Source organism: Cyprinodon tularosa, unplaced genomic scaffold (genome assembly GCF_016077235.1).
Source record: "Cyprinodon tularosa strain WSP-4 unplaced genomic scaffold, ASM1607723v1 ctg186, whole genome shotgun sequence".
NCBI lineage: Eukaryota > Metazoa > Chordata > Actinopteri > Cyprinodontiformes > Cyprinodontidae > Cyprinodon > Cyprinodon tularosa.
This window is the reverse complement of record NW_024038652.1, coordinates 562,258-584,287: the sequence shown is the minus strand read 5'-3', so window position 1 is coordinate 584,287 and position 22,030 is coordinate 562,258. Positions and strand designations below refer to the sequence as shown.

General features: G+C 40.6%; 1 protein-coding gene across 4 annotated transcripts in view; it reads right to left on the bottom strand.

Moving 5' to 3' along the window:
- The window catches only part of LOC119781969 (transcription initiation factor TFIID subunit 4-like), a 155,984-nt gene that overhangs the window by 44,175 nt on the left and 89,779 nt on the right, over positions 1-22,030 (bottom strand). For all 4 annotated transcript variants that reach the window (XM_038282632.1, XM_038282633.1, XM_038282635.1 and 1 more), the window contains one exon: positions 6,850-6,972. In XM_038282632.1, coding sequence (XP_038138560.1) covers positions 6,850-6,972 — 123 coding nt within the window. The remainder of the gene's footprint in view (positions 1-6,849; positions 6,973-22,030) is intronic.

The following is a 22,030-nucleotide window of genomic DNA, read 5'->3' as shown; positions in this document are numbered from 1 at the left end:
GGGGAAACCATCAGAGGTGGGAAGTAACGAAGTACAAATACTTCGTTACTGTACTCAAGTAGATTTTTCTGATATTTTTACTTTACTTTAACACTTATTTTTATGGCGACTTTTTACTTCTACTCCTTACATTTTTACACAAATATCTGTACTTTCTACTCCTTACATTATAAAAAATTGGCTCGTTACTTTAGTTTTGAATCATTTCAATGGAGTTACCGTTATTATTTTTCACGTCATCAATACTGTGAAAACGGAGCAGTTTCCCCCTCTGTTCCCAAAGTGTAGCCCCCGTCTATCACACACAGCCTCACATCCTTCACTACATTTCCCAGCATGCACCACAGACCGGCCGTCATGGCGGCGGCAGTTCCAAACAATTCACCCGGTAATTTACACTAGTTCCGAAATTACAACGTCGCCTTTCATTCAACACTTTACTTACTCACCAGCGTAGCAAACTCTGAAGGTACCCACTGCGACAGCTTTAATATACATTCCGTAGTCTGCAATAAAACTTCCCAGTCAAATTACACATTCTCTTCCCTTAGTCCGTCACCATACTGGTCCGTGTGGAAACACGTACCGCATCGGAGCCAGTCTCTTATCCATTGTCCCAGGGCATTGGAAAAGAGGGGGCAGGGGTGTTAATTTCACCTACTTGCATGGTAACAAGTAGGTGAAATGGTAATGTTAGTATGGTTAAATTATTTCATAAATATGTATGTTTTTGTATGAATGATGCTATTGCCTGTATTTATTTTTCTACAATGTTAACTGTGATTTATTGGGGATTTGCCTTCCTGTTTAGTTGGGCTGTCTCAATTAGCTGGTTATTGGTGGGTCTATTTAAGGGGCACACTCACAATGGCTTGGGAGGGCTGCTTGGAGAGACTGGTTGGAGAAACTGCTTTTGAAGGTCTGCTTAGAGAGACTATATTTAAAGTCAGCTTGCTGTGAGGCTGTCAGTGTTTTGTATTGCCTGCAATGGCCGGTTTTGTTTTCTTTATTTGAAAGTATTTTGTTTGTTTTGTTTTTTTTTGTCTTCACCGTTGCACCAGTAAATAAACCGCTACACGCTTTTTAACTGGAATTTTGTTGTCCGCTGGTTCTTACCACCTTTTTGCAAGTCATCTGCTTACACCTCCTCTGACGTGAGACGGGAGGTGGCGAGCTGTTTTCTCACAAATACCAAATTCAATCTAATTGGATGGGAATCTACGTTGCATTTGACGCACCACTACAAGATGAATCGACAGATTCGGCGGTATTCATTCACGGCAAATCATTGCAGCTTGGTGGCGGTGGCGTTAGCATAGTAGCATGGACGACGAGATGATTGAAAATGAACACAACGGAGATCTAGTCCTATTGGCAGACATCCATTTAAAATGTAGGCAACGGCATGAAAAAAGTGCTTTCTACTTTTACTTTTATACTTTAAGTAGATTTACAAGCCTGTACTTTGTTACTTTTACTTAAGTAAAGAAGTTTAATCAGTACTTCCACTTTTACCAGAGTATTTTTTAACACAAGTATCTGTACTTTTACTCAAGTACGGAAAGTGAGTACTTTTGCCATCTCTGGAAACCATGTTGTGGTAACTTGTTTGTAGATGTTTATAACTGTAGGAAGGATCTCCTGTAGCAGCCTGTCTTACACCTGGTTGGGGAAAAGCCTCTGATTGAAGACTACAGCTGTTAGAGTCTAATGAAGATGATGCTCCCTGTTCATAATGTTCCTTATTTTATGAAGCATTTTCCTTTTTGAAGGAGGTTCTAGAGGAGTTCTAAGAACAGAGCCGATCTTTATTACTTTGTTGAGCTTCTTTAGGTCATTTGCTCTGATGCTGTTACCTCAACAGAAGATCGAGGAAGCAATCACACTCACTACAACACACTAATGGTGCAAATACAGAAGGACCTAAGCTTTCTTAACAAGGCCAGTCTCCTCTGTCTCTTCTTGTAGATGGCTTCACAATTGTGTCTCCACTCTAGTTTATTGTCCAGGTGAACACCGAGGTATTAATACTCCTCCACCACCTTCTTCTTCTTTGAGGTTAAAATGGTTCCACTTTGTCTTGTTTCTTCTGAAATCTACAATAATCTCCTTGTTTTGTGGACATTCAGGATAAGATGATTGTTTCCTCCCCCAGCAGTTAACCAGCTCTCTGTACTCAGCTTCTTGTCCCTCTCTGATGCACCCAATGATTGCAGAGTCATTGAGAGAAATCTGTCCTTTGCTTTGTTCCTGGGCTGCTGACTACAGTACTTGATTAGACAGCTGACCCTTCAGTCTAACAAACTGTATTTGTTGTTGCCTCCACCTTAGTATTCTGGGGTTTGTCACAAAGCAAGTCAAGCTGCATTGTATTAAATGCAATCGAGAAATCAAAGAACATCATCCCCACAGTGTCTGCCTTGTCTAAATACCAGGGGGTTTGTTGAATGTGTATAATGGCATCATCAAGTCCAACTCCATGACGATAAGCAAACTGCCGGTTGTCTTGATAGAGATTGACCAATAGGTGTCCCTCTGGGACAGAGGTCACAGATTAGCGGACCGCGGTCCGGATCCTGAGCCACCTGCTGGCTAATCCGGACCCAACAAGATTTTAAACATTTATAAGTTAAGAGATTGTCCAACTTCACTTGCGCCGCTTCTCCTGTTAACATGGTAAAGCCATCCAGAGAGTCCGGGACCAGGCTATACGTGACACAAATTAGCCAATGAGCTGCCAGTCAGGGTTGCTGCTGCTAGCTACTTTTAGACACAGCAGGCAAACCTGTGGCAAGCCGGGCGATGGGAAAGAAGGAGAAGATGATGAGAAAAAGAGAGCAGAGAAAGTGTGGACTGCTGGAAGAACTGTGGTGAACTAGTGAAAGAAAAGCGGTGTGCTCAAAGATGACCCTGCACGTTTTGAGTAGGTTTGGCTCAACCTGCTGCTGTGAAGCAGGATCCCCCACCATTACTATTTTAAAAAATAACTATCGATCCAGGCTCACGAATGAGCACCTTGATATGTGCTTAAGAATGGCTTTTGCCGCATTAAAAGCCAGGTTTGAAGCCTCGTAGGTCAGCCTAAAGCCCACTGCTCTCATTAAGCCATAAAAAAGAAAGAAAAGAAAAAAAACGGTTGGTTCTGTCGTTTTATAAAAGATGTGAATCAGGAAATTTTCTATATACCAAACTGAACGATTGTTATTATCTACTTAAAAAAAACACCAGAATGCAAAAATTTTATATATTTTTTTAAATATTTCTTTATTTAAAAATGTATAACACAGATGCATAAAAAGCTCATTTTATTTCAGTGTTAAATTCTGTTTAAAGTAACAGATTATAAATAAAAATGTCTCTTGACCTTAAAGGAATAGTACACCCAAAACATGATTAGCCTTCATTTTCTACTCACCCCCATGCTGAACAACACTCTGGAGTACTTTTTTGATATCTCAAATGCATCTGGAGATCTGGGAGGCTTCTTGCTGTCTGCTGACATCCAAATAATGGAGGTCTATGGCGCCCGAGGCAGAAAGGTCCATAAAAGTCCACAAAAAACATGTCAATATTCCTCCATACTGCTCGTCCAATGTATTCCAAGTGTCCTGAGTGGGTAGCATCCATAATTTACTCGAAACGAAGTCATTTAGAATGTTTTTAGAGCATAAACAGTAGTGTGTAGGATTTCCTGAAAGCGCGCGCCCGCACGTTCACGACGCTACGGAAGCCGGCACACCAAACCAGATGAAAGTGCGCATTCAGCGTCTGCTCTGCCAATAATGCAAGCGTAGAAGAAGAAATGTGCTGTTTACCTGTGCAAAGAAAGAAACAACGAAAGAAAAATGTCTGAGGACTTCAGTGTTGAGGAAGAGCATGAGTTCTTTGCCGAGCTGAATGCGCACTTTCATCTGGTTTGGTCTGCCGCGGTTTCCGTAGACTCGTGAGCTCGCAGGCGCACGCTTTCAGGAAATCCTATACACTACTGTTAATGCTCTAAAAACATTCTAAATGACTTCGTTTCGAGTAAATTATGGACGCTACCCACTCAGGACACTTGGAATACATTGGACAAGCAGTATGGAGGAATATTGACACGTTTTTTGTGGACTTTTATGGACCTTTCTGCCTCGGGCGCCATAGACCTCCATTATTTGAATGTCAGCAGACAGCAAGAAGCCTCCCAGATCTCCAGACGCATTTGAGATATCAAAAAAGTACTCCAGAGTGTTGTTCAGCATGGGGGTGAGTAGAAAATTAAGGCTAATCATGTTTTGGGTGTACTATTCCTTTAACTGGTTGTTGATTTTCTTTATTCAGACCCCGCTGATTTTTATTTGGTTACCCCTGCTCTAGGACCTTCATGGTTTAGAAAGTCACGGTAACAGGTCGATAGTCATGAAGGACTGTTGGCTGAGTTTTCGTTGATACTGGAAAAAAGGCAGGAGGTCTTGCACAAGACTTGCATTATGTCCTGAGTCAGGCTACAGTAAGTTGGTGTGGACCTGGTGACAGTTGTCTCTTCACTTGACTTCTAGAGACAGACAGAGGGAGTGGCACCATCTTCTGAAGCATAATTCTTTAACTCTGTTGAAGAATCTATTCAGTTCGTTTTCTGTGTCCAGACGTCCATCTGTCTGATCTTCCTTCTGCATCTCAGTCATTGATCTATTGGAGCTTGCTATCCATGATTTTCCTTTAAGTCTCATTGCTTTCTCTTATTTTTACTTTAAGTTGCTTTCAAATAGAATGAAGAGATTGATATCTTTTTTTTTTATTTGCGTATCAATGTTTTATTGTATTCTTTAGAGTATGTGAAGTTTAACCTCTAGGCTTATTAACGGGGATAAAGGATAGTTTCAACCGAGGTAATGTATATCATAAACATTGGACCATATGGTATATTATTAGAAGGCCGAGTTGCCTTGTGATGGACTTGGAACTTTTCTAGGGCATTTTCTTAAAGATTTCAGTAATTTTCCCAAGGAAAGGACTGCCCGGGTTGATGTCAACCATTAAATAAATGTGACTTTACCTCAAGTGTGAAGTTTGATGGAGTTAAACCTTTGAGACTACCAAATGTAACGTGCTTTGAGGGGACTATAAAAGGCATAATAAAACCAAAGTAAATTTCTTTAAGGATGCCTATATGAAAGAAACTGCCAAATAATCAAAGGAATATAATTAAATTAAAAAAGAAACCAAAAGATCGTATAGAAAGTTGCTTCTCAGTATAGTTGTTAGTTTTACATGTTTCCCTGTTTGCTAAGGCAAGATTTGAAGGTCCTTACATACATTTCATTTTCAAACAATAATGGTGGGCACACTCAGATTTAGCAGGCCTACTGTGTGCTGAGCAAATGGTAAATGGCCTGTGCAAATATAGTCAGGAGACTTGACCAAAGCGCTTTACACTACATTCACTCATTCACGCACACACTCACACACTTACGGTGGCAAACTACATTGTAGCCACAGCTGATCTGGGGATCACTGACAGAAGCGAGGCTGCCGTACACCGATTCCACCTCTGAGAACCATCAGAGGTAAGGTCTTCAAATTTAAATCACTCACCTTCATAATTCTTTATGTCTTGTGTACATTTTGAAATCCTGCATATTGATCATCATTATGACATCACTTCCTCCACTTTCCCAAAACATACCGAAATGGCAAAAAAGCACATTATTTGCACCTATTAGTGTTTTGTTAAAGGCAATCTTGGCTTGGGTTTTTGTTGAGCTGAAATCTGCTGACAACTGAGTTGGGCGGGGAAATTATTAGCTTATTAAATATAATCGCAATAAAAAAGGCAATTTTTGAAATGCAGAAGGTCTCAGTTTTACTAATGTTACTTTAAACTAGACCAACTTTTCCACACTAGCCCTTCAGGTGGCCATATTAATCTTAAAATGGATTTAGCGTAGGGTTAGGGTGCATCTAGCGCAGTGCTCTATGCATGCTAGTAGATCTCAGTTGTTTTCCACACAGCAGTAGTAGTAAAGGTTTGTAATAATGGAAAATGAAAACAATAAGACTATGGAGAGAAACATCTACAGCCTGTGCTGAGTTCGAAGGGGAAAAAAATAAATCTCAATATAGGTTGAAACAATTTCAATTTAGATTTTTAGCAAAATTCTTCAGCCCTGCAACTGAGCTACCTGAAATATCGTTCAATTTTTTGCACACAGTCCTGATGCATTTCCAAAGTGATCTCTTGGTCCTATTCCCTGCAAACACCTACATAATGAGGCAGTCATTATACGACTCTTTCATTTCCTAAACTCAAAACTGGGGAAGCTGTTGGCTGAATAGTTGACCATTTATTTTATTTTATCAATTGGAAGATCTCTGAGTCACTTGTCTTTTTTGCAACCTGCTTTCTTTCATTTACCCCTTTTCTACTGGCCGAAAAAAACTGTTTAAACCCAAAAATAATCGGCTTTTAGTGGCAGTGGAAACAGCTCATTGACGGGTCTCTACCCGGGTCAAATAAATCGGCAAGTTATCCGCGTTAAAATTGCCTCGGCTCTTATCGGCATGCTATTTGCCATTGGTACTATGGTAGAATAAGCACATGTGCTTTATTATCAGCGGGCAGCAGAAAAAATATATATATTTTTTTTCATGTAATAAGCAGACACCACTGCTTGCTGCCAAAAGCTCCTTAATCAGTCCCTGAAACACAGCATTGCCGCTACGTTGTTGATTAATTGTCTAGGAAACAACAAGACAATGTAAAATTGTAATGAATTAGATATTTTATTCATTTAAAATATATAACTGTATCTGTAGAACAGAATTAAAAATAAATAAGTGAGAAGGTTTTTTTGTCTTTTTCCTTCTTACCTCAGTCCCTGATGGTGTCGCCCCCGGTGAGTCCAGTTTGCGTTTTTTTCGAGGTCCAATCGCAGCTAGTGCTGTCAGGTTTGCATCCCGTTGTCTCATCTGGGCCAGCTCTTGCTGTTGCATCTAAACAGAACATAAGGAATAGAAATGTAACAATATGCATAGAGGAACGCGACTGAGGTGTTATGGTGACTAGGGATGAGTATTGGCATGGGTGATGCGATAGGATGTCACAATACTTGGGTTAAAAAACAATATTATCACGACATTGCAATACCAATATATAGTGCAGCTCCACATTACTTATTATGGCAAACAGCTTGACAGCCCAGCATGTCTACTGCTAGTATTGGTCTGTGCTAATCAGACTTATCTTCTGGTATTTCTGATGTTCTTTTTGCAAAGTGCTTGAGTTTGGTGAACTAACAAAGGAAGACTTGGACAACAAAAACTCAACTGTGGCCACTGGGACATAACAAACAAGTCTGTAAATCAGCCACATCCACTTCAAATTTAAAGCAACACATCGAGTTAAATTAACTATCTTGAAAAATATCTGCTACTGAAATCAGGAACGTCAGAAATCATTTTGTTTCATATATTATGATCATAAATCAAAATCTGAGGTTCTATTGTGAAGAATTGTGACTTAATTTACCAAATCAACTTGGGGTAGTTAATTTATAGGTTTGTTAGTGTTAGGATTCCAGTTTGTGTGGGTTGTTTATTGTGTTTCCTCTCTCCACCACCAGGGCGGTGCCCTGTCCTTGTTGGGCCTCCCTGCACACCTGCAGCTCGTTGGGTCATTACCAGAGGAGTACTTGAGCAGCAGGCTGTCACCACCTCAACGCCAGAGTGTTTGCCAGTATTGGGTACTCTAGCCAACAGAGATTAGCTGAGTCTAAAGTTAGGATTGTTTGTCAGAGTCTGAACTTTTTTTTTGTCTTTGTTCTTCGGCAGGAACACTTCCTGTGTTGCTGGATAAGCCTGGACCTTCTATCCCTGGAAGTATTTACTGAGTTTCACTGAGCAGGGGGAAAACATCCCCATTATCCGTTCAAGTCCACCCCTGGAAAATCAAGTGACAGTCCGCTGCTTTACTCCTCTGGGTCCAACGTATGTCTGCCTGTCTGTTCTCCAACGAGTTCCGTCATCTGTGGATTAAACCCCCACACACTGGATCCAAGGATAAACCAAGAGCCCCCCAAAAGTGAGTGCCTCTCCAGCAATATTCAAGCCTCAGTCTATTTTCCCACTGTCCCTTAACTGATCACTGTGACCTCTCCTTCAGAGGTTCCGGTTCACCAGTCCACTGAGTTCCAGCAGAATTTCAATCTCCATCAGTGTTTGCTAACCTACAATAAACCTGTTAAACTTTTACCCTTGGTGTCTGAGTGGTTCTCTGCATGTGGGTCAGATCTTTAAAGCCCATTTTGACAGTTAGTTCATAAAAAAAAACTGAAATATGAACGTGAGCTAGTTCATTTATTCTCTGTGTGAACTGAGCTTTGAGTTTGTTCTTTTTTATTATGGACTCGTACAACATTGCCCCTAATGGTGACACCATGCCAAATGCTAAGTGGGACAAGATAAGTAAGCAGTACAGCAAAGCAACATGAAGTGCACCCACATTTTGACTCAAAGGCCTATTAACAAGAACCCTAAATGTGGAATTTGAGATTCAACTTTATGAACTTTCACAAAACATGCAACCCACTATTTTCAAAGTAACTCAATGAATATCAAAACGGAGGCAGAACCAGGTAATTAAAAGGAAGAAAATAAAACCGTGTGACTAAGGTTCTATTCTCTGGGGCGGTATGAGCAGAACGCTTTCCTGAGCAGAACAAAATGGAAGACTGTTGTCAGCCATTAACAGAGCACAAAGATGGTGTGTGTGCAGTCACATGGCCCTGCTCTTTTTGATTTTTGCAGTTTGTGATGTTTAAGTGGGTGGTTGGGAGGGGCAGCGCCTAAGGTAATGTCATGTTTAGCCGCAGGGGCTGTAGGCGGACCCAGCGTCGCTAGGAGCTGCCCTTTCCATTGGGTGGAGGTGTGATGGCCTGAGGCAAAGGCACGGAGGGTGCCAGAGCGAACACACATACACGTGCCTATCAATCCCGGCCACAGCAGCACAGGGAATGCCTACCCACCAGCTCGCCTGTGTGCCTGCCTGCTGGGGGAGAGAGGCCTGGGTTTGGAGCGAACAGGGACAATCAATTGTGCGCCTTGATGTCTTTCATGTTCTTTTATGTTATCTCCCAGCATGTGTTCGCTGGGCTCTGGTGTTTGTGTGAGGCATGTATATTGTCTGATCAGTGAAAGAAAAAAAAAAAACTCATGTTGCTTTCAGATGGCGCTGTGTAAAAGGTTGCCTTGGTGCACACGGTCTGATCTAAAATGTGCATGCACTTGCCTCTGATTTTTTTTTCTTAAAACCCTGCTGGCAAGGCATGCCCTTTAGGGTGTTGCCACTTCACATTTAGCACGGCGGAACTGCTGAAAGATCCAAACACGCTGACAAAGAAGGGGAAATAATAGCAGCTGAATACATAAACCTTGTTTAGTTACCCATTTTAGATTAGATTGCTGTAGAAACGAGGATATGTGAGAATATTAATTGAAAAATAACGTCATGGATAACTTTAGAAAAGATATATCTATTATTGAGGGGTAAAAAGGAGGTGTTTTTCTTCTGATCCTTTTTGCTATGTATCTGTATATTAAAGAAAAAGAGTGACAAAGCAGATGTGAGACAGTGATCAATCTTTGGTCCCAATCTTGTCACTACAGATAGTATTGAGCTTCGCCTGAAGAATCAGACCCGTCTCTTCAGGCCTGACCTTAAAGAATCCCGTTGCAATGCAAAGAGAGACAGAGCAGGAGAGGTTCACTATCTCCCTGATGGCACCAGGATGCCGGCATCTCTGGCTGGCAGTTGGCACCAGGCATGGGCTCCCAGCGCCCATAGCAACTCCCAGCAATTTCAGATTTATGACTGTATGTTAAATGAAAACTTCGTTTTGCCATCTGCGAGCCTGCGATTCCCGTAAGTGAAGTGGACGCCATGACACTGTGAGACAGATTTCTGATTTCAATCTGGTGCCGTGAAGCAGAACCTGCTTTCTTCTCCACCATTCGGTTAAATATGTTCTCTTCTATGCTACCAAGCAGGGCTGAAACCTTTAATCTGATTAATCATGATTAGGCATTAGTGAAATATGTTTACAATATGTTGAATTGAAAAAATTCAACGTTTATTTGGTTCAATTATGTCTGTTTATGTTCAGCTAAATTTATTAGGTTTATTCATCAAAGCTATGTATTTTGTTTTTTGTTGCCCTACAGCTGATTTTTGCACATTGCTGTCATTGCAATTGGAACCAAAATATATAAACAATGTGGCAGTTTTACTGAAAAAAAAAACTGTATGCTAGTTTATTTTATTACTTTTAGAAACAAAGAAGGATACTGTAAACAGCAACAACTGCAGTGTTGTTCTAGTAAAAGTTTGAATGATGTGATCATATACCTTTTGATTACAGTAATAGATTTTATTGGCAGAATTACAGAATAAATATAAACATTTATTTCAACAAAAATGTGCATAATAGCCATAGAGATCAGTGGTCAAAGCCTGCAACACGTGTCTCAGCGCGGCGCGGTGCCAGGCAAAGAAAGCGGCGGGTGTCTATTGAGCAATGGATCCGAAAAGGGAAAAAAAGAAAGATACCTACGGTAGCCCTGAAGTGCAAACTGCAACTACAAATCTAAAAGCGCAACTATATTAAGGAAATCGCAACTACATAAAGCAAAGCACAACTACATTAAGAAAAACACAATTACATTAACCTACCGGAAAAGGTAGGTACCAGTGGGAAACATGAGACATCGCTGATTGGACGACGGCGCCGTTTGACCCTTGAACCAGAAGTCATTCTGCCTGCTGCGGCTTTTGAAAACATGGATATTGTCGGCGCCCCAAACATAGCTGCCGTTATCCAGGAATATTTTGAATCAGGACATACGTACGAGGTGATACTGGATATGCTCAAGACTAATCACCAAATTTCAGTTAGTTTGCGTACACTGAAGACACACTTTAAAGAAGCTGGACTGTTCAGACGACGCGACTTCCGGTTTTAGGGTCAAACAGCGCCGTCGTCCAATCAGCGATGTCTCATGTTTCCCACTGGTACCTACCTTTTTTAGTGTAATTGTGTTTTCCTTAATGTAGTTGCGCTTTTAGATTTGTAGTTACAGTTTGCACTTCAGGGCCACCGTAGATACCTGATGAGAATAGGGGACTCAAAGAAGAATGGACCAAATCATTTCATTATCACTGGGGAAGGATTGCCTGCATTTTTTGCTTTGGCACGAGAATGTGTCAAATATTAAAAATTGTAATTTGGAAAGGAATTTCCAGGGAAGGCTAAATATGTAGCCGATCATAAAGTTGTAAGTGAGAGAAAAAGTGCGATTGCAGAACTGGATAAATTAGAGGAGAGCAAAGATAGATTTAAGAAATGAATTGCATCTCCAAACTCCAAACTCCTGCTGCTAGTTTTGTTTCAAGCATGAAAAAAACGTCCACAGATCAAACAGGTAGCGCTATTCTGCAGGTATGTGAATTTTTTTTTTTTTTTTCCCCCAAATCCTAAAAATATAAATCACACCAAGGAACAATGGTGACGGAGGATGTGGGATTTCAGGGTTAGAGAGCGCTGCTCTTATGGATGTCAGTTCCTGCTTGGTTCCTCATGACTCAATCAAGTCCTCCCAAAAGAAACATGTCCACCATAGAAAGACACCTTTATCACATTTCTATAATTTCATTAATGCAACAAAACCTAGACTGCGCAGTGAAGGGTGGTGAAGCGGCGCGCAGTGAGAGCATTCACTGCTTCTCCCTCATCTAATGCTGCTATGTGACATTTGCTCCAGATAAACATTTAATCTTAAATGCTTATTATATATTTTAGCCCACATAGTCCTTTTTTATAGTGGGCTAATACACTTAGAGCCCTTGTTGCCATACGAGGCTTATATAAAACTTTTAAATTTTTGCAGCTCCAGACAGATTTGTTTTTTATGTTTTTGGTCCAATATGACTCTGAGCAGTTTGGATCGCCTACCCCTGCCTTATACCATATTTACCTTCGGCTGAAAAACCAGATTAAACCCTGGAAAAATCGTCTTTAAATGGCAGTGGGAACCAACCACTGAGGCGTCTCTATCCGGCTCAAATGTTGCAGCAAGCGACCCGCAATTAAAATCGCCTTGGCCCTGAGGAGACAAGCCCTGCTCATACTTGGGCCCTAGAATGTTAGCCTGATAAACCAGACTAAATGTGAGATTAAATGAGTAATTTAGTCTGGCCCTGATGAATAAGACATTGGAAGATTGTTGATGAGAACAACCCGTTGTCTTTCAAACCATTGCCTGTGCCTATTGGCCAACACTCCGACCAATGAGCGCAACTGACTGTGACGTAGTAAGAGCGACAGAAAGCTGGTCGGGGAGTGCCGTTTTACAGCCTGTCAGTAAAACGGCGAATACGTCCTTCTTAAAAATTAATGAGCGTAGAGTCTCTTCCTGCTTATGTATAAATGAAAACCCCAAGTCTAATCCTTCTAAAACTGATTCCAAAGCTGAGTCAAACGAGAACTGTTCAATAGTTGTTGCCATCTTTCTTGTTGTGCTTTCTTCAGCGTCGCACAGCTTGTCGTCACCCCCTCAAAACCCCGACCGCTTTGCATCCAGAAATTCAAAACACATCTCTGTGTTGTGATTGGCCCGCTAGTTCTAGGGCCTGGGGCATTGATCGAGGCTAGACCCACTAGCAGACAAAAATTATTTTGGCTGCTGGCGGGTGGGGCTAGTTTACTAGGCTACTAGAATGCTCCAATAGGAGGGGGGAGGCAAACACTTAACCTGACAAGGAGACAAGGACAAATTCACATTCATCCTGTCACAATCACACAATCACACCCTTACACCCATGCAAACATATAAAAGCACTCAACAAGGTTTGACCACGGTTTCCAAATTCCCCAAAAAGCATTTTTTTTTTTTTTGAGTTTGCTGGAAATGAATAACAAATCAATTAGTGTAGTATTCAAATGCTAAAATCTCCATGTATTTAGTGCTACCAATGCTACACAACAAGCACAATCAATGCCAAGTACTTGAACAAAGGTTATTATTGTGAGTCGCATCAGACAGAAAAAATAACCATCTGGAAGGATGCATACATTTGCCAGCTCCTATCAATGATACAGCATAACCACCTGCTGATCTGAAGTCACTTAAATACCAGTGGTTACATTCTGCCTCGGTGCCCTTTGAAAGCAGGGAACTGGGACTTGTAAAGTTAGATTATTAACAAAGGTCAAAAAATGCAGAAACATCGATCTGCTTTTTTATTTTTTTTCAGAAGCAGGATTTATTCTCGAGGCCTAAAGCGCACTGCTGTGACAACACTCAAATAAACAACGCACATAAGAATATGATATATTCTGGAAAGAAAAATGCAACTGCTGTGGCATAAACTCCTTTAAAAAATCAAATAGTCTAAGTGTAAAAAATAAGCATCATGCATGATGAGATACAATTAATGAGAAACTTGTTGGTCGGTTTTCTTGGAGTTGCATAGAATGAATAGAGTTGTCACAGTACAGGAGATCAGTTGATGTTTACTGACTGCTTAGTCAGTAAACTAAGCAGTCAGCTCTAACTAATGGAAGGATGCTACTTACTGACCTACAAAAAGGTTTATACAACTAAAACATTAAATGTTTGATTGTTTGTGATAAATTAGCAAACGTTTTCCTACATCAAAAAAATCTGAAATGTTGCATATGAATTCAGTTCTCATCAAGTGATACGATGTTAAACCACCCTTAATCTAATTACCTATGTCTTTATCAGCTTTTGAACAAAATGCTTCCATCTACATCCTTCAATTGCAGCTCTGACTGAATGATTAGAGAAGTTTTATGCTGGAGAGTGAATCCTCTATCAATTGCTCTCAAAAAAAAAGCCCAATTGGTAGGGGAAGTAGAGCACAGGGACATATGCATCTATGTCACAATTTTCCTTTCAAATGATGAATAATGCTGTGTTTACTCCAAAGACATGGCACATCAACCAAGTCCCTGTATTCATGTGCAAAGAGAGAGCTCTGGTAACTGAACTGTGGTGAAAACAGTTAATAAATACCTATAAAGAAAATCAACACTTTCAGGCAAAATAAGTTGATTATACATACTGTATATGTTATAAATATGTCCGGTAGTTGCACTTTTCCTAGGGGTGTCAACAACAATCGATTCAGCGATGCATTGCAATGCGGGGCATGCACGATTCAGCATCGATGCGGCAACGTGCCATAATCGATTATGTCACTGTTTATTTTCTGGCCTCAAATGGACAAGTTGTGAAGTTTCAATTACTTCCGGGGGCATACCAACAACAATCAAGATGGCTGAGGCGGAGGGAGATGACCACGATAGACAGGTAGGCCTAATTAAAAATGCACCAAAAGCTTGGAAAGCGGATATCTGGGCACATTTTGGATTTTACGAAGTCAATGGGACTTTGATGCATCGCAATGCATTGTAGAATCGAATTGAATCGAATCTTTACCTGGTGAATCGTAATCGAATCGAATCGTGAGGACAGTGCCAATGCACACCCCTACTTTTTACCATCTGAAAATATATTCAAATCCAGCTGCTACAACCGGCAGCAGGAAATTCCAGCTGGGCAAACTTCGGAAGCCATCGTTGGATTCCCAGTGACGCTTCCCTGCCAGTATATGGGGATGCCTTCATGAACTTGGCGCTGATGACTGGTTTAATTGTTCCATTCCATTCACCTGTCTAGCGCCACCCAGTTCTCCTAACTGTTCATCTGTGTCACCTTCTCCATTCTCTATTTAACCTGCCTGCCCCCAGTCATCAGTGCCAGATTATTCATGCCTTAGATGAGAGTTCTCTAGCGTACCTGTTGTTGTTCTGATTGTCTGATCCTGACCCATTCTGTCTCTGGACCTTTGAGTCTGTCTGTTCCTGTTCTGATCTGTTTACCTGATCTGTCTTCAAGTTCCCGCTGGATTCTGTGGGTTGACTGAACATAGATCTGCCTCCTGACTTTGACCTGGATTTCCCGTCGGTACCTCTTCGGATCTCTGATCTTCTGGCTTGGATTCCTGTGAAACTCCTCCACACTGGCTTTGGCTTTGCCTTCTGGATAGTCATGCTTTCCTTTGTCGGGTAAGATCTGTTCGTTCCCAAGTTATGCCGTCTTCAAGGCTTTAGTGTCTGGAACTCTCTGGGTGGCATTTGCAGCATGTTGTTGACAGCACCCATTCCTCTAGACACAGACTGAAGATCAGGTTAGTGACTCACACGTTCATAATCATCCTCCGTCAGGTTTACATGGTCACTAACCTGTGTTCTACCTCTGCAGAAGTTCCTGCCTTAGATGTTCCTTCAGTAACTACAGATCCTTCATTTATAATAAACGGTTTTGATTAATCATTCTGTCTGTTTGCCTTAAATTCTGGGTCCTCTGTTCTTTGCCTTGATAGAGCCACTTGGAAACAGCTATTTAAAAATAGGATCATAATGACGTGAATTGTTAGATGATGTTTTGAGTTGAACTTTCTTATTAAAACAGATCTTAAAACTAGTTTTCCCTCATCTCATAATAGCAAGTAAAGCAGGACTGTTCATGGCATCAGACATTAGACATAAGAGACCCACAATTTGTATCAGAGATGTCACACTTTTGTTGGGATCTGGAGGTCTGTCCACCTTCCTCCAGCAGAGGGCGCCCTAAGGTCTCATGGAGCTGAGCTGACGACCACACCTGCGACCCATCAGTCATCAGGAGACCAGCATATAAGCAGCGGCAGGACTACACTCCAGCGCCAGAGTGTTAAGCCAGTTATGGTTAGCGTAGCCTGAGCCAACCAGCCTGTCTGATTCTCTGACTCCCCTGAAACCAGAACTTGAACCTAATCAGTTTTTGTCTTCTCTGCCTCCTAGGAAGAAACCTGACTGAACCCTGGAACTCTGGAAGAGTTTCCTCTGCTGAAATCTGCCTGCCGGCTCTCAGGAGCTCATCTGAAGAATCTTACTATCTGAACCTGCCTGCCCGCCCTCAAGAAGAGGATCGGAAGAAGACTCTGGACCTGAACACTGATAAGTCTGAAGTCGAGCCCTACCGTTGCTTACCCCTCTGCAAACTTCAAGCCTCTGGAGCCTCCTGGTTCCCTCCCTCTGCTGCTAAACCAGAATCATGTCACAGGTACAAACCTGCACAATTCCTCTGGCTAAGATCTTCCGCATCCTGGCTAACCTAACTGTCCCTCTCTACAGAGGACCCTGTGTGACCAGTCCCGGATCTGTTTCTCAGCATCTTTCTTATAACTTTGTGTTTATTTCAATAAACAGTCAAACTTTTCATCTGCCTCCGTTGTGTTCTGCATGTGGGTTAGAAACCTGAATCCCATCATGACAACTTTAAACACAAAGAACAAAAAAATAGGCTACTTCTGAATTCTATTCGCTGCACTAGGTTTTATTTGGGAGCGTTTTAAGTGATTAAATACAAATGTATGCAACTTTTGTTAGTTTTACAGAGCAACATGTAGAGAGCTTCAAAGTGTATAATTGTTTCTGTATGGTGCTGCAAGTGTTGGTAAATTACAGAAAACTCGACACGTCGGTCAAATCAGAGATGATTTCAAGCATTTGCAAATACCTTTCCATACCTACATTTAATCCATAGCTTTGGAAATGAAGGACATGTTAACCCAGTTTCAAAATATTATTATTTCAAATTAATTATTTAAAATAAGGTTTTAACTAATTCCCTTCATGAATAAATATTGGAACTGCATCATGCACGTTAACATTTTAATTAATAACGGCAACTTCTATGTTTGTTCAAAAGAGATACAATCAATGAACACGTTAAACAAAATGTGCATATATACTGTGTGAAAATCTTCAGATGTTCTCCACCTCCTTCCTTTTGTTCATTACATGTTGATTTATCTAAAACGCTGTCTTTACACTCTGCACTGGATCATTTGATGGTTATGTTTTCAAGACCAAAACAAGAAATAAAAAATGCTGTTTTTTTCTTTAGAGATAAAAAAAGAGCTTTATGTTCCATTATGATGCAAAGATGTCCAAAGAACAGCAAGAGCGTCTCTGATAAGTTTGGAACGATGAGGGAGATGGGCTGTCGGAGCGGTTATGGCCAACCTGCTTCTCTGCTGTTTCTAACAAAGGTTTTTCTCCCCACCCCTCTTACGGTTCAGGCTTGGGGGGCTGCTCCAGGCCCTCCAGACGCTTACAGACAGATGTCCTTGGTAGAGCAGAACATGCTCAGCTTGACGTCATAAGCGGCTGTGGGGCTGTGAAGGAAGCTAAATGGCTGTCTGCCTCGCAAAGGCCCCAGTATGTAAGGCAGACCATTAAATGATCTATTTCAAAGCCTCCCCCATGTAAAGCTGTGGTTAAACAGCAACCATCAGGATTCTGCTGGGTATGCAGGGATGACATATGCTAGATTTGTTGAATGCAATTATTAATAAGGTGCAGTATGTATTTTAAACAAGGTCAGGTGGTGTCAGTAAGTTCACTTTTCCAATACACACCACGGCAGCCTTCAGGGAGAGTCGCAGGATATCATGTAAAGAATGTGACATTTGTCAGTAAGGAAGTAAAAGTATTGTTCTCTGATATTTATATGACTTCAGCAGTAGTCTAAGCCAATATTTATTTAATTGGATAAACAGATATGAATGCAGGTCATGTTCTCAAGCACTTTCAATTAGGTGTAGAACGCGGTACTGACCAGACAGCATTACTGAAGCCCAAACAAATCTAAAAAAAAAAAAATGTACATATTCATTTTCTCATCATACATGAATATACATAGATTGGGGTATGCACAAAAACTAGGTTCATTGCATGGAAAATAAAACCAGGATTGTATAAATTTAAAAAAGCTGCATCTTCTGTTGATGGGTTTACAGACAGGCAGAAGCAAAACAACTTTTTTATAAGATATCATAGACCTCATTCCTAGTATAATTGGACCTCAGCGCTGAACTAAACTCGATAAAGTGGCACACATCTCAGGTGTAGTTACAGACCCCTAATGCAAAACAATTAGGGACACAATTCACTGTCTATGCATTGTGCCTTTCCTCTAAAGGTCAAAACGTTTTGATTTATTTCTTGTGCTTTAAAGCATTATTTTATTTCAATGTACCTCTTTCTTTTCTTTAAATCAATTTGTACGGCCTCGGGTATAAATGTGTACGTTAACACAACCGAACAGGACGATAATAATAAGATCTCTCAGGCGCCTTTGTCCAATAAATGGAGAATGCATTGTTTTCAGCGGATAGGGTTTTGGAAGAGCTTGTTTAACAACAGCGACATTAAATTCTCCTTTGTGCCAGCCTCCCACCTCTATCAAAGCATGTGTTGAAGCTTTATGTATGTGTTTAATGCGTGTTGGTAATCCATGCATCTCATTCACCTGACACCCACATGGGCAGCATTACGTGAACATCTGTGAGCTACATCTTCAGGCTTTTCTTCATGCGAAGTGCCTGGCAGTTAATTTGCTGCAGGGAAGAGGGGCCATTTGCAGCAACCAATAAGGTTTTGCTTCCCCATCTGCACCCTTACTCTCCAAACGGGGCGAGACTGTGTTCTGACTGGATAAAATTGGCATAAAAGAGTTCCTGAAAACAGCATTCTGAAAAAGGTGTTACGTTTAAAGAATAGCAACATCATCAGAAAATAATTTTAATGCAGTTCTACATATATTTCTGTCATATAAGGTAGGTCCTTCATTAATATATTATTATATTTAGGCAATCTTCTCTGTTATTTATAGATTACAGCTTGTATTGGCTTACAGCTAATAATAAGTCAAACACTTTCTGAGAAAATGTCATTTTGAGACAGTAAAAATCAGATTTTTAGACTGATGTCAGTCTGTACACCACATTGACTCAATACATGGTACTTTTGCATGAATTATTACCTTAATGTTAAGTACCATAATGTAGATAAAAATGTAAAAATGTCCATAGCTATATATTGGTTATTTATTCTCCAGGTGCACAGTATTTATATTGTTAAAACACTTTACAGTTTGTTAACTCTTCCCTATAATGTTATTCTTATACACTTTTCTAAGTTTCTCTTTTTTTAGCATTTTTTCTATAATCTTTTTACTCCTGTTAACACCAGAATTTCCCCATTGTGGGAAAATAAAGGGATTTTCTATTCTATTCTATTCTACTCTATAAGCATTTGAAATGTTGAAGAAGACAAAGTTGGCTTCAATAGAAGCTTTTAGTTTCTCTGCATTTTTCTCACAGGTATCTTATCACCCTCCTGGTGATGACCAATAGACTGTTAATAGCAGTAATATGATGCCCATCAGTGTTGGGGGTAACATAATGACGTCATAATTGCAATTAGGAAAATAAGTATTTGAATAACCTGCTATTTTGCAAGTTCTCCCTATAAGACATCATCAAGGAGTCCGAAATTGTTATCATAGGTGCATTTCCACTGTGAGAGATCTCACAGTGGACACGATCTAAAAAATAATAGAACAGAAATAACAATGTATGATTTTTTTTAACTATTTATTTGTATGATATAGCTGCAAAAAAATATTTGAACACCTTAGAAAAGCAATGTCAATATTTTGTACAGTAGCCTTGCTTTGCAATTACAGAGGTCAAACATTTCCAGTAGTTCTTCACCAGGTCTGAACACACTGCGAAAGGGATTTTGGCCCACTCCTCCACACAGATCGAGGTTAGATCAGTCAGGTTTCTGGGCTGTCGCTAGGAAACAGAGTTTGAGCTCCCTCCAAAGATTCTATATTGGGATTATGTATGGAGATTAGGCCACGGCAGAACCTTGATATGCTTCTTCCAGAGTCACTTCTTGGTTATCCTGGCTGTACACTGTATGCCTTGGGTCATTGTCATGTTGGAAGACCCATCCTCAAACTATCTTCAATGCTCTAACTAATGGAAGGATTTTGTTTCCCAGAATCCCGCAACACATGGTCCCCTGTCCTCCTCTTCTTAATACAGTGCAGTCGCCCTGCCCCATGTGCAAAAAAAACACCCCCAAAACATGATGCTACCACCCTCATGCTTCACAGTAGGAATGGTGTTCTTGGGATGGTCCTCATCATCTTCCTCCAAACACAGTTTGTAGAATAATGACCAAAAAGTTCTGTTTTGGTCTCATCTGAACACATGACTTTCTCCCATGACTCCTCTGGATCATCCAAATGGACATTGGCAAACTTAAGACAGGCCTTGACATGTTCTGGTTTAAGCAGGGGAGCCTTCCATGCAATGCGCGATTTCAAACCATGACATCTTGGTGTATTACCAACAGCAACCTTGGAAATGATGGTTCGGCTCTTTTCAGGTCATTGACCAGCTCCTCCCATGCAGTTCTGGGCTGATTTCTCACCTTTCATTCAGACCCGACGAGGTGAGATCTTGCATGGAGCCCCAGTCCAAGTGAGACTGACAGTCATGTTTTGCTTCTTCCATTTTCTGATTGCTCCAACAGTAGAACTTTTTTTCACCAAACTGCTTGGCAATTTAGCCCTTTCCACCCTTGTGGAGGTGTTCAATTTTGTGGGAAAAGTCTTGCCCATTTTCTTCTAAAATACCTCCACCAATGACTGATTTAGGAATGGCTCATTCCCAGAGGATAGCTGTAGCCAGTCCTGGATATGTTTGTTTTAAGACCTAAGCAACAGTCCAGCTTTTGTGTATTTCCTCTAAAGATTTTGACAGGGCTTTGCTTCACAGACCTTTTATAGGCCTTTATTATTTCTGTTTCTTGAGAACCTTAAGCTTTTGCACTTTTTCCTTCCACTTAACCATTCTTTAATACCCTTGAATAAAGACCTTTATAGTGTCTGCGTTTTTAGCAACAGTCATCAATGACTTATCCTCCCTGCTACAGGACACAGCTTCTAGACAGCATTGGGTATTTCCAATGCTATGAGCTGTAAGATGTGAAATGTCTGCATTAAAAATATATTTTTAATTAGTTTATTGTTACCTAGGAAACTTCATTTTACCTCTCTGCATAAATCATCAAAATAAACACTTCAAATCTGCATCACATTCAATCCACGAAATTTACAAGTTTGACATAAAGAGACTGAAAGTGACTAACTTTTTAGCAATAATTCCTATTAATTAAGATGCATCTTTTGTAAAATCTCTCCAATAATTAATTGTCTGTATGATCAGCTAAGTCTAACGGGGTTTGTAATATTTTACCTATGGATATGAATTCAAAATAGAAGCATGAACTAAGAGCATTGGCACACTTCCTTTAAAGCTAAAAGAGCTTCTGGGGCCAAGGACCAATTATTTAGAGCCCTCAGTCGTCCCTGAAGCCAAGGTCATTATGTGAGAGTCACTATCATGACGCTGCGCTTTCTTTTCCTTTATCTGCAAATTATTTTACAGGAACTTTACAATATAAATAATATGAGTATTTCACAGTTTTGCAAAGGAAGCCAGAGATCGTTGTTAAGCAGATTCTGATGGCGCTAACACTGAAGCGGACAGAAGAAGTGCAGCGATCATTAAAAATACTGCTTATCTAAGGGGGAAATTTCCTGCTTTAAATGTTCTCGCTTTGTCTCATTCGAGGCTTCACCTAGAAGTCTTCTATCCCTGTCTTGTGCTTTTTTTTTTTTTTTCTTTTTTAAGATTTGAAGCTTGTAACCGTCTATTGATCACGGCTAATTTGCATCCTGGAAAAGATGAGAACTCAGATATTCATACTCGGTAGAGAAAGAGGACGATCTCAATGATTTATTCATTTCCAAATCAAAAAAAAAACGGAGTGAAGGTAGATGAGAAGGGGAATCTTCACAGGCAGCAGGCGACTAGCAGGCTCTGGGGCTGGGCTCCTCTTCCCCACACCGCCTGCAGGCACATGGTGTGCTAGTCCTCCTAATTAACAAGGTGAATCGTGCTGCCGCTCTCTAATTAGCTGACATGACAATCTAATGGAAACATGCGGGCCAAGCTGGCACAATTGGCATCACCTCACCAAGACCCCATCTACTGTCCTCCCTA